At 36.2% G+C, this 12802-nt stretch overlaps 2 protein-coding genes across 2 annotated transcripts; one reads left to right on the forward strand and one right to left on the reverse strand.

The window, feature by feature from the left end:
- The first annotated feature begins 1452 nt into the window (after positions 1 to 1452).
- Positions 1453 to 3621, forward strand: LOC120336140 (barrier-to-autointegration factor B-like). Its single transcript, XM_039403748.2, has 2 exons — positions 1453 to 1659; positions 2065 to 3621. The coding sequence occupies exons 1-2, from the start codon at positions 1534 to 1536 to the stop codon at positions 2209 to 2211; spliced, it is 273 nt and encodes a 90-aa protein (XP_039259682.1). The 5' UTR covers positions 1453 to 1533; the 3' UTR covers positions 2212 to 3621.
- Positions 3622 to 4683: 1062 nt separating this feature from the next.
- Positions 4684 to 6879, reverse strand: LOC144431302 (zinc finger MYM-type protein 1-like). Its single transcript, XM_078119263.1, has one exon. It carries the CDS (start codon positions 6877 to 6879, stop codon positions 4684 to 4686), a length of 2196 nt encoding a protein of 731 aa, XP_077975389.1.
- Positions 6880 to 12802: the final 5923 nt, after the last annotated feature.

Consider the following 12802-nt stretch of genomic DNA (forward strand, 5'->3'; position numbering starts at 1 on the left):
GTAAGAGTGCAAATGTGGGTGTCAAGTCAAGTTTATTTTTTCCAACCAGTTAAAAATATAACAATCAAAAATTACGACAGAAATAATACACAATTCCAAATGTCCTGGGTGCAGTTTACAAGTGCAAATGTGCTCTCGCCGTATATTTCGTGTTTAAAAACGATCCATGGACCATAATAGGTAAGTTCGTGTCAAACGAGGAAACCGCAAAAACATCAATTTTTAGTATTTATATACTCCATTGGAGGGCGATCGAATGACTGAAAGGGAAAGATTGCCGCGCCAAACTTTTACTTTGTTTAGCGCAGAAGTGGCCAAACTGTAAATTGTGAAATAAAAACGGTACTGATATTATTTTTTCATCATTTATTTATTTTTACAAAACTGTTATGAATCCACAACGTGGACCTTTAAAAAAAAAAAAAAAAAAAAAACGGTACTGAAATGAGTTTTGCGAAGAGATATTTAAGGTCCTAACTTATTACAGTAGTAAAACATAACATTGGTGTAAATCAGCTTTTTGTGTGTTTAGGTGGGGAACGTGCTGTTCAGTCGAACAAACTGGAAAATTGCAGCATTACGGTACAGGTACCCGCACGGTACTAGTCTGGCAGTGTTGTTTTTCTGTATTGTTTATTCAATTTGTGTTATGGTGGTGTAGACAAAAAATGTAATAACAGAATAAAGTTGTATTGTATACCGGTACCGGTACCAGGCTGATGGCTGACTGGTATCGAATTTCGCCATCCCTCAATACAGTAATATGACTTTGCAGTACCGTATGCTACCAACCTTTCTCGAATAAGTATGCAAGTTGCATTGAATACTTCTATTAGTATGGACTTTTCGGTGATTTCATGAATAGCCCCAAATGAAAAGACATCAATTAGCCTATATCGTCGAGGGCAGATCCTCCTGTAACGTTACCAGTGTACGAGACAGTCTGGGCCTTCATATTGCATGATATTGGCAAACCAGCACTGTGCAATAAACTAAAAAGAATCGCAATCTAATAACGTCACCATACTGCTATTGAATTCTTCTGAAAAAATTTATCCAATTTACAGAAAGAAAAAAATTATTTACTGTAGCATTTGAGTGATTAATCCTTATCGTGGCAAATTTATTTTTAGGTTCATAATGTAAGGGAATTTTTAGACTGTCTAAATTTACTCTGTAAAAATTGTTGGGTGAGTGATTTTCATAGCACCTAAAACGAAGTTGATCGCAAACTGGATAAATCGCCTTGTATTGGAATTATCAGTAATATTCTTGAACTGGTTTTTGCATTTTGAAATAAGTTATCTTTCTCCAGTAGTGATATTTTAAATGAAATGAATAATTATCTCAAAAATTTTACAATAGTGTATTTGGGAAATTATTTATATTTTTGTTTTTTGCAGAATTATGGAGACATTGCTGACTTTATTTTGATTCTATTCAAGAGTCTATAACTCACATTATTTTCATATTTCAGTCAACGTTCCATCAATTAATTATTGACCCTAAGCTAGGCAGGGGTATTGAAACACGATGAGTTCAACTTCTCAAAAGCACAGAAATTTTGTTGGTGAGCCCATGGGTGACAAATGTGTTACAGATGTAGCTGGAATTGGTAAAGTATATGGTCAAAAACTTTGTGACAAAGGTTTTGATAAAGTAAGTGTTGTTAAATAACTTGCTGTGCCTCTATTACTGTTTTTGCTTGTTATCCATAAACAAGGTACATTTTTGGCCCCCCTGGTAAATATGAGTTATTTTCTTGAACTCTTATTATTATAGTACATATTTTTGAAAACAGTTTTTATATAAAATATTAGTAATCAAAGTGTTTATATTCTCTAAATGCTTGTTTGAAAAGTTCGAACTTCCTGGCTTTCCAGTGTTTCCTCCCCAAATACTTGGCATATAATAATGATCTTTTAATATTTTTTCGAAAGTTATTTTCATATTTGGATATATTTTGTCTTGTTGTCATAAAGAGGTAAATTTCTGTTTTATTATCAGGATTGTGACTTGATCTTTTTCATTCCATTTTAAAATGATTTACACTTTTTAATACAGGCATATGTACTTCTTGGACAGTTTTTGTTGCTCAAGAAAGATGAAGAAATGTTCAGAGATTGGTTGCTAACTGAAATTAAAATGAGAGATAGAGATGCTATTAATTGTGCATCATGTTTGAAGGAATGGTCTGATGCATTTCTGTGAACACTATCAACTAACTGCTTTTATTTAACTCATGGTTTGCTAGGCATAATTCAAATAGGCTATTGAAAAAAAAAAAGAATTTATTCAAAAGAGTTTGAACAAATTAACATTCACAACAATTAATTTACTGGTATTCCATTTGTTATCTGACAAACATATTGGTGATTGTCTTCAATTAGGATTACATGCGAAAGTATTTTTCAACTACCGGTATGTGGTTTTCTACTGGTGGATCTCTTAGATACGAGGATTTACTAGTAGAAGTGGTTCAAGAATTGACCGAGGGAATACCGGTATAAAAATATTAAGCGAGATAGTTTCATGTCATGTTGATATTTCTAGCAATCCTCTCATCATGATATCTGCCATAAGTGCCATATTTGAATCATACTTTCTGGGTTACAATTTTTTTTTCTGTTCTATGTATGTATGTAATATCCTATTTTTTGATCATTGTTGCATCTTCCGCATTCAAATTCATCAAAGGCATAATTTGGAAGAAAATCAGAAGACATGCAAATAAAGTATAAATATTTGAACCCCCCCTTCCATGACTAAAAGTTAGCAGGGCATTTTTTTTATGCAATTGGCGAGTGTGCCAAAAAACCTCAAAACTTGTTGATATTCTCTTTACTTGTCACTAGGTCAACCATATCCCATTAAATAAGTGTATCAATTTGATTAAACTGAAATCGAACTCACTTACACAAAGTAATTTTCAAAATAAATTAACCAGGTAAAATTGCAATTTCACATTGCTTTATATTATTACATCAATATGATTGTCTTTACTCTCTTGTTATGTTGTTGGTATTGAATGATAAATTTTTTTCGATTGTGTTTGGGACCCTGTAGTCAATGATCAGAAATTTTCTTTACATATTTTAAGAGCTCAATTTTTAAATGCAATTCTGCTTTACTTCAGCTGCTGTTTACTACACTTTCTATATGTAAAAAATATTACCGTACTTCAAAATTTTCTTCGGCCTATATATTTTATTGAAATGTCTATTTTTGAATGAGAATAATGCTGTTATTTGTAGTTGTTAAAGTGTGATGCTTGTCTTTCATTACACTATTTCATCGTCACTATTTTTGAAAAGTGTAACCATGTCTAAGCTATCTATAGCCCTAAATCATCTCCTTGGTTATAAATATTAAAACTAAGAAAAAGCATGAACTGGGAGCATGTTGGGGGAATGTCCATGTTTTTCTCTCTCTAGTTTTCCGCTGGCTCAATATTGAGGCTAAAATCGCACTGATTACAGTTTTAAATTACCGTTTCTTATTTATATAAGTGTACTACAGATACAGGCATCTCTTTTTGAACGAAGTTTTTTCTTGTTGATTTTGTTTACTCGTCGATTATTTCTGCATGTTGAATTAATAATTGATTTGTTTGAAAATGCATTTTTCACCTGTTCATATAAAGAAGTTTTGGGATGACTGGACTATTGTCTTTAATCCAGTGTTTCCCAATCTTTTTTTGGTCGCCGACTATTTTCTCACCAGGGAAAATCATTGCGGACTCATTGTGCGTTAATTGTAAACCCGACTTGTGTGTGAAGAAGCAACAAAATCAAAAACAATTTATAATCCACATTTACAAATTCCGATGGGAACCATAGCGAGGGTGCTCTATCATTGAGACATCGAGAACTGCTCGCTCTGACAAACTCGGAAGATATTATGCGATCGTTGGGGAAAATAATAGGAAAGAATTTGCGGCTAAAATTTTCTAATAAATTTATTCTGATTATTCTCTGTCGTATCGGCTTTGATCGCCTTCGTAAATATAAAAAATAATATATTTATGGCTGGCTCGTCGATTCGCTGTCTTTTTTCCGTTTGTATTTTTCTACCCAGTCTATGTTGTTTTTGCCTCAAAACAAAACCTCTAAAATGTTGTTACTACGTATCCGTTGAAATCTGATAGAATTTTTAATTGTATTTCATATTCACCTAATGGTATTTCATATTCAAATTAGCATATTTGTATTAGTGATTCGAATTTTATCAAATTACCAACTAAAAGATGTGAAACTCATGCGACATTGGCGCACAATACGATCATTTGAAATTGGAGCAATGGAAATACAGGAAACAAATATTAAAAAAAAAATAAAAAAAACATACCAATCAATTTTAGCGTAAGCGAAAGGTACGTGCAAAGTTGTGTTTTTGCCAGAAATCCGCAAGTGCGTTGTGCAATCCAATCGTTTGATTCGGCACGTTCAGTGGCGTAGCCAGCCCAAAATTTTGGGGGGGGCCAAATTTGAAAATTTTAGAAATTATATTGGGTTTAAAACACCCGTTCTTCAAGCGCAAAACAACAACAGTTGGTCAACAAGCAAACTGATTCAATTACTCAGCTGGATTTTTGTGAATACAAAATCCATTAATAAACAATTTTTTATTTGAAACAACAAATATTAACAACGCAATTTAAATAAGTAAAATACATCGCCCCGATTAAAAGTACATCCTTCGCTTCCCGCTAACTATGCTCGACACAACTCGATTAATTTTCTCCTCGGTGACCATTTCACGGTGACAGTGAAGCACACACAAATCAGAAAGGCGATTGGACGTCATTGATGAGCGCAGCCATGTCTTTACCCGTTTCATCCAGGAGAAAGACCGCTCAGCCTCAACGGTGGTTGCTGGTAGCGTCATAACGATCTGTATTGCGGTGTACACGCTTGGATAATCTCGAGCGCTCAAAAGAAGCCCCTCCAAACATTTGTCGTTAACGTCGGAACTTAAAGAAGTTCTCCACAGTCTCACTTCATTCTGGAGGTTATCCAATAAATACAGATGCTCTACCTCATCCACGTGAACTGGTTTGTTCGGTGGAAGAATTGATAGCAATGAAAAAAATGATGGGTTTTCAATGAAGCGTTCCCGAATAGAGCAGCTCAAGCCGTCGACGTATGGGAGATATACGGAACGTTTAAAATAGTGGGATGCTGAATCAGCACAGACATTGTCGCGATACACTTGTACTTCGACTACTCTGGGTATTGTCAACTCTTTCAAGCCAGCTATTTCACAAGCTTCTTTGTAAATATTCAATGCGATTTCAGAGTCATTGCGTTCTTCAGCGATAACGCTCTGAAGAGAGGATGTGAGGTTCTTTACTGACGGCACACTGACTCCGACCGCCTGAAGTGCGCGCGCTAGTGGCTCCATTAGTGCCGAATATCGACCAATCAAACATACGGCGTAGATAACCGACGACTTTTCTAGAGCAGATTTCAGAGAAAAAGCCTTCGCCCGCGTCTCACTGTTAGCATCTCTCGCCAAAGAATCAAGAGCCTCAAGTACTCGTTTGAAGTTGCATTTGAAGATTCGGATGCTCTTGTACTTCTCAGACCATCTGGTGGGGCAGAACAAAGGGATGTTAATTCCTAAACCCGCGCGCCTTTTAGGGCTCTCCCTGAAAAAACGAATAGTCTCACGAATGATATCACAGGTGCTTCTGATGATTGCAACTTTACTTTGGTCATTTATGACCAAATTCAAACAATGAGAAGCGCAGTGCACAAATATTGCGCGCGGGTATTTATCACGAATGCGTTTTTGCACACCGCTGACGTGACCTGCCATTGTCGTTGCACCATCATAGCCTTGCCCCACAAGTTTTTGCAAATCCACTCCTATACCAGAGAGGTGGGTCAAAATATTTGAGGAAATTGATTCGGCAGAAACAGAATCCATTTCCACTAATCCTGTGAAGCGCTCGCACACTTCACCACCTTTCACATACCTCAAAACGATGCTTAGTTGTTCTTTCCCAGAAATATCACATGATTCGTCGGCTATTACGGACACAAACGATTTATTAGCCTCCATAACGATATCTTGCACTATCATGTTGCTTGCTACCTTGAGAATTTCATTTTGTATCATCGGGCTTGTATACTTAGCGTTTCCGGCCATTCGAGCGAAATGCCTTTTCAAATCTTCATCCCCTGCGTCGATACGAAATAGAAGAAGGTTCACAAAATTTCCACTATCACCGGAATGTCCGCGCAAGGATATGTTACCCGAAGCACAGAACATGACAGTCTTGACAATGGAAGTCATTATTCGTCTGTTTTCTTTTGTTTGCGTAGCATATTGGGTCTCCATGTTTGCACGCACATTTTGACCAGTTTCCATGCTTTTGACAAAATTTTTCGCAGCTATATTTGATTCTCGGTGGTAATTTGTGTCTCGATGTGCTACAGCCTTTTCCATAAATTTTTTGTAGTCAATGCATGGTCTTGTAACAAAGGCAGTGTCCCTGAGAGTTTCATGCTTCAAACGTGCTTGCATGACTATGCATATCTTACACAAACCACCCCCATCAGAGAGTTGGGTGTAAACTAACCAACTGCAAAATCTGTTATCGTCAAGCCATTTTTTGAGAAATTTACGACGACTTTGTCTAACAGTATCCAGAATCGTCACGTTTTTCGGACCATCCGAAGTTAGAAGCCTGTATCTCTCCGCATCGGTAAGCTGTGTATGTTTCTTAAGAACAAATCCAAGATCGTTTGTTTTGCCTTCGTTGATTATTAGTTCATCTTCGGGAATAGAAGTGATAGACGTAACTGACGTAACCGGTGCATCCACAGCCTGAGAAGCGCTTATTGATTTTAGCCATCGAAGTAATTTGGTCATCAAAATTCAAGCGTTTCGAATAAAATTCCGGCGAGAACAAATCAAGACCGAGCAACTGACCGAAAGCTTGCGAAACAGTCTTTCCCATACTGCTCATAAGAGCGAACGGTCAAGCCTTTGTGACGTAACAATGACAATCAACAAGCGTGACGAGACAAGATGCCACAAAACTGGTGGATTAGGAATGGAATTCTTGAAATTTTGGGGGGGGCCATGGCCCCTCTGGCCCCCCCCCCCCCTGGCTACGCCTATGGGCACGTTTGCTATTTTAACCAGCCCTACTCGCTAATTATTGACTCGATTAATTTTATGTGAATAAACTTGCTTTTTATGTAAATACTAACGTGATTCATAACTTGGCTGGTACCTAAGTCTGGTGAAAACGTTTTTGCCCCGCAATGAATTTCGCGACACAAAAAAGGTCAGTGACCTACATGAAATATACTACTACATAACTTTTGAATCTCCGCTATAGGCAGGGTTGCCATACCGTGCTTATTTCTAAGATTTGTGCTTATTTTCTAGCCCGCGTCTTATAAAGTAACGATGTGCTTATTTCTAAAAAAGTGCTTATTTTTGAGTCGCGTTCTTATTTGGTCTTAGAAACGTGAATGACCAGTACTTATTTTGCGTACAAAGCTTGCGTGGAAACGAGGGACGAACTTTTTCTGTCAACGGTGAGGTTTGCGGTATTTCCAGGCAAACTGTGACACACACAATAGTTGCTGCTAGTTTTTAGGAATACTGTTTTCAGGGACAAACTGCAATTTAGAGTAAGCGTAACCATGAGTTCTGTTTCGAACATGAAAAGAAATTTTCTATTAACTACTGCTATTGCGACATCGAGATCGGTGCCCACAATACTACCATAAAAACACAAGAAGCATTGCGGGAAACCAAAGTATGAGGACTTTAGATTAGAGGTCGGCCACCTGCGGGCCATATCCGGCACACGGAGTAAAATAATCCCGCTCACAGTGCTTCACTTAAACCTACGGATCGTTATTATGTTATTCTTGTTCTTCATTAATAATTCGTTTTCCATTCTTTATGAAAAAAATCGCTTTTTCAATTACTCAACCAAAATGAAATTTTCCTTGCGAAGAATTAGGATTAGTGATAGACATTTAGAAAATTTTGATTTTATCTAGTGTGTCACATTAAATCGTAAATATATACTACTGTAGCAAGTACATAAGGATAGTTACATACGTCAGCATTTCAGGAATCAAGCAGCCAACCAAACTGCAGTCTTTGGCGGTATGTCAATTTATAGCAACTAACCCCCAAATGTACCCCATTTCATGTTAAAAATATGAAAACAAAGTTAATTTTTCTCAAAATTCGAACAAAGACTTTCGTAGGAATCAAATTACACCAGTTTTAAGAACATAACAGGTTCCATCCAGTCATTATCAAATTAAAATCTATATTCTCAAGACCTTTGGCACTGATTGAAATAATTATATCTAAGTTCCCATCCGTACGATGTACCTAATTACCCTTATTGAGATAATAGAAGTTTCTGTTTATAACGTGAATCACGAGCTCACGTTTACAGCATTTAATTGGATTTATGATCAACGTATAAATACGACTCCGATATCTTTCGATAGGGAGAGAGAAGACGATGTAAACCATTCTAAGCTAGTCTAGATAAATGTTATAAGATTTATATTCTGTGTGTTGTGGAAATATACGAATAAAATCAAACAGAGTTTTCTCAATATATATGCTATAAATGACAACCATTTATGCTATAAATGGTGACAAAACCGACTTGAATTAACCTTCTGAAACGGATCAGATCAACGGACAACAACCAGGACAAGCAACAATTGGACGGAATCAACCAAAAAGCTGACCAAGCAGAAGCTTTCAATAAGTGCCGAGAAACCGTCTCCACAAAACGTGCGAACTTACGAACGTCGGGGAGATTCAAATTGCCTGGAACAACGAGTGAAGTATCAAATTGCTGACAAGCCGACATAATCAAAAACATTATGAAAAGACAATAATTTCAATTGAAAGCAGTTGAACTATGGTAACGGACTCTGGAAACGTTAAAATCATGAATATGGACTGTATTGAACATCGATCGAAATGAACTCTTTTAGAACATGATATATGTTCGAGGTGAAAAACCTAATCAAAAACGAACTGTTGAAAACAATGAACTATATGGACTGTTTTACGGTAAATTACGCGCTCTATTCCGAATAATAGAGAGAGGAATTGTCGCGCGTACCTAATGGATATACAGATCAGGAGCATGTCATTCTACAATTTGTTTCATGATTTGCAGGTTTTTCTTCTCATTGAGACAGACATTTTTCATTCTTCCACTAATACTAAGGTAAAGTACTTCTTTGTCTTCTTAAATATACATGGCGTTTCATTTGGTTTTCAATTTTTATAAATTAATTAATGGTAACAACTTTGAATATTCTAATTTCAAATACCTTTCAAGAGATTTATATTATTGAATATTTGTGGTTAGCATTCCTTTTCGATTAAATAGATTTCGTTAGAATTAAAATGCTTTCTAAAAGTAGATTCGAGCGAGTCATACTTTTAATTATTTACAAAGCCGTCATATCGAACGGTGAAATAATAAGCTCGTTAAACAAAAATTGTAACCAAAAGCGTTATTTTTTCAAAAAAGCCCTGAGATGGCATACACTTAAAAATGCGTTTTTTCTTCCCGACATGGGACAAGCATATATATATAGACCAACTAGGTCGCAACGCGCTTACTCTGCCCGACATGGGACAAATATATATATAGACCAACTAGGTCGCAACGCGCTTATTCTTCCCGACATGGGACAAGCATATATTGACCAACTAGGTCTACAAAATCGTAACAATGCGATAAAGCGAGTATAAGTATTTTAACTTAGCGAAATACATTAAATTGAAAATATGTTTTAACCGTCCAAACCAAAATTTTTCAAATAAAAATACGCCATCCTTCTGTAATTCTACTTTACAACCTTTACCCTTTCTATAAACTCTTCTTCATTTCAATGTCGTGTCTCATTATAGATCATATACATTTAAATATTTGTTTTTTTTGACCTATATCATTAATTTTAGCATTGTGTATTGTATTTTTCTATATATTTTCAATTTATTAGAGTTGCCAAATCTTTAAACTTCCAGTTAGTAAGATGGGGAGATAATATAGCAACTAACCCCCAAATGTACCCCATTTCATGTTAAAAATATGAAAACAAAGTTAATTTTTCTCAAAATTCGAACAAAGACTTTCGTAGGAATCAAATTACACCAGTTTTAAGAACATAACAGGTTCCATCCAGTCATTATCAAATTAAAATCTATATTCTCAAGACCTTTGGCACTGATTGAAATAATTATATCTAAGTTCCCATCCGTACGATGTACCTAATTACCCTTATTGAGATAATAGAAGATTCTGTTTATAACGTGAATCACGAGCTCACGTTTACAGCATTTAATTGGATTTATGATCAACGTATAAATACGACTCCGATATCTTTCGATAGGGAGAGAGAAGACGATGTAAACCATTCTAAGCTAGTCTAGATAAATGTTATAAGATTTATATTCTGTGTGTTGTGGAAATTTACGAATAAAAACATATAGAGATTTTTAACGCATCTTCATTCACGTGGGCGTTGAAGCTGAAGGGTGAACGGGTGACTTGCAAGTTCTGAGACAATATACGAAATAGCAATATACGGTAACATCCCATTCATTTAACAATCCTTTATGCTATAAATTTATTAAGCAGTCAAGAAGGCCAGAACACGGTAGATTTTTGACTCAAAACGAGGAATCTGGACCAGGACCTCCTACGATCAGACAGCACTAACTCAACTTCAACTCTTCAAGTTTAACGCCCGAGTTCGCGCTCGTGTATTTTTATTTTCCAAGCATCAACGCCCAAATTCATGGAATTTGTGTCTCATTATAGACCTATATATTACAACTATATGTTTTGTGTGTCAACCGGATCAAGAAATATGGACTTCAGCAAATCAATCCGTCTCAGAGAAATTAGAAATTACCAGGACAACTTGGTATTATTACTGGATTTTCAAATGTGTTTATCGACAAAGCAAGCTACGTAGAAAAAAAAACATTGATATTATATACGCAAGCCGATTTTTTTTTACACCAAAAAGCAGCATTTAGCGACCTATTGTTTGACGAACGTACGAACGAACATCTACTTTATTCTCTCAAGTCGATCACCATCTATTTCTCTATTTCAACATCACTGGAAAGCAAGTCGAATACCAATACTCATGGCCCACTGAAAAGTCTGGCCAAATCAACAACATCGCGATCTTAACTTCAACTTTAACCTTCAATCATATGACACGAAAACTTCACTCTCCCCTAGCTGATTTAAGCCAATGCTCACCCAATTCCGGGTTTTGCCGGAAAGGTGCGTTTACATTTGTCTGGAACGTTGATGATACGAAAATTTGCACGAAATTCAACGCTACCACACTCTTGTTACATTTCAATTCCTCGGGCAATCTTTATCGATTGGAACTACCGAGAGTTGGACAAAGCTTTCACAGTTTCGAAACTTGCTCTCAACGGACGAAATTTTAACGTCAACATTATTCTTCAAATCAACTATTAAGAAGTCGATTGTCCAAACGCAATGGCTTAGTTCTGGGTGTTATCGAAGATTTCATGAAAATCTGTAGATTTCACCGCAAAAGATCCTTCAACCGGGGGTATCTCAATCAAATTGGTTTTCCTGTGTCGTTGCATTAGTTGGTCATCAGCGACTTTGATGCAGAATTAAATACACCAATACATGTCAAATTTTACGACATATTATTCAATCAGAAACCGTTATTAGCTAGTCTTACAAAATTTAAAAATTAGCAAACTAATTTTTTTTATTGTCGGGGGGAATTGTGTAGCAAGTACATAAGGATAGTTACTGTGTATTTTAATATTTTCACCACTTATTGTTAGTAGTGCATGTTATTTGCCTGGGACAAGGTCGTTGTCCCAATTCATCTACTTTATGATATATTTTTCTCGCTCAGTGTAGCTTGTCTTTGTCGTTCTTTGTTAGTTAGAAATTTGGTTTCATCACATATACTTGCTTTAAGGTTTTAAGTGTAATTCGTTATTTGGATCAATTCGATTGTGCAACTTTACAATATAACAATTGGCATTGTGTGCTTTTTGACCTCTGAAGGAGTCAAGATCGGAGTTACACTCTGTTAACGTGTGTTCAATAACACAGGAGTGTGGACACGCAGATAGGGTCGAATCTTCGTTGCCCTATACTACCACGATTAAATGTTATTTGTAAATATTTTGTATAATAAGACGACTTGAGCCCACGAGTTGTCGCAGTGTTCGCTCGCTCTTAAAGTCCGAAATTTGAAATTCTAATCTGTATAAATAATGTGGTTCATCAGCCACCCGTTTAGTTCTTAACTTTCTTGAAAAAATAAGTGCAGCACGCCAAGATTCGTAACACTTGGTTTTGGCCCGGGAGCGACAAAAGTTGCCGACCCTTGTCTTAGAGATTGCGTGTGGCAGTAACTCCGTGTCTTTCCATAGCTCTTTGCAATTTTGGAGATGCGTACAACCATGTTCGAAGCGACTTCTAATGATAACAAGAGAGCTACGCACAAATATATGGACACGTTAGACCAGAGCGAATCAGTCCTTACCGGTACCTCTGACGCTACCGGTATCGGTACATTTTTTGACGCTGACGGTACCCTCAAAAAAGTTCTGAATTTCCAGTAGCAAGAATTTTGCAGAATCAAAACGTACAGCCAGTCATGACACTGACTAAAATCCGTGTTCCCATGGATAAAAAATAATACAGCAAAATTTTAGACGAAATATCAAATTTCATAGAATTCACGCAAAATTTTGAAATAAATAAAAG

This window comes from Styela clava, chromosome 2, assembly GCF_964204865.1.
Source record: "Styela clava chromosome 2, kaStyClav1.hap1.2, whole genome shotgun sequence".
Taxonomy (NCBI): domain Eukaryota; kingdom Metazoa; phylum Chordata; class Ascidiacea; order Stolidobranchia; family Styelidae; genus Styela; species Styela clava.

What these genes read in the sequence shown, in the direction of transcription:
- LOC120336140 (XM_039403748.2), top strand. Translation starts at nt 1,534, where the DNA reads ATGAGTTCAACTTCTCAAAAGCACAGAAATTTTGTTGGTGAGCCCATG. An exon ending in GTGACAAAGGTTTTGATAAA is followed by an intron (nt 1,660 to 2,064) that starts GTAAGTGTTGTT and finishes TTTTTAATACAG; the next exon opens with GCATATGTACTTCTTGGACA.
- LOC144431302 (XM_078119263.1), bottom strand. Translation starts at nt 6,879, where the DNA reads ATGACCAAATTACTTCGATGGCTAAAATCAATAAGCGCTTCTCAGGCT.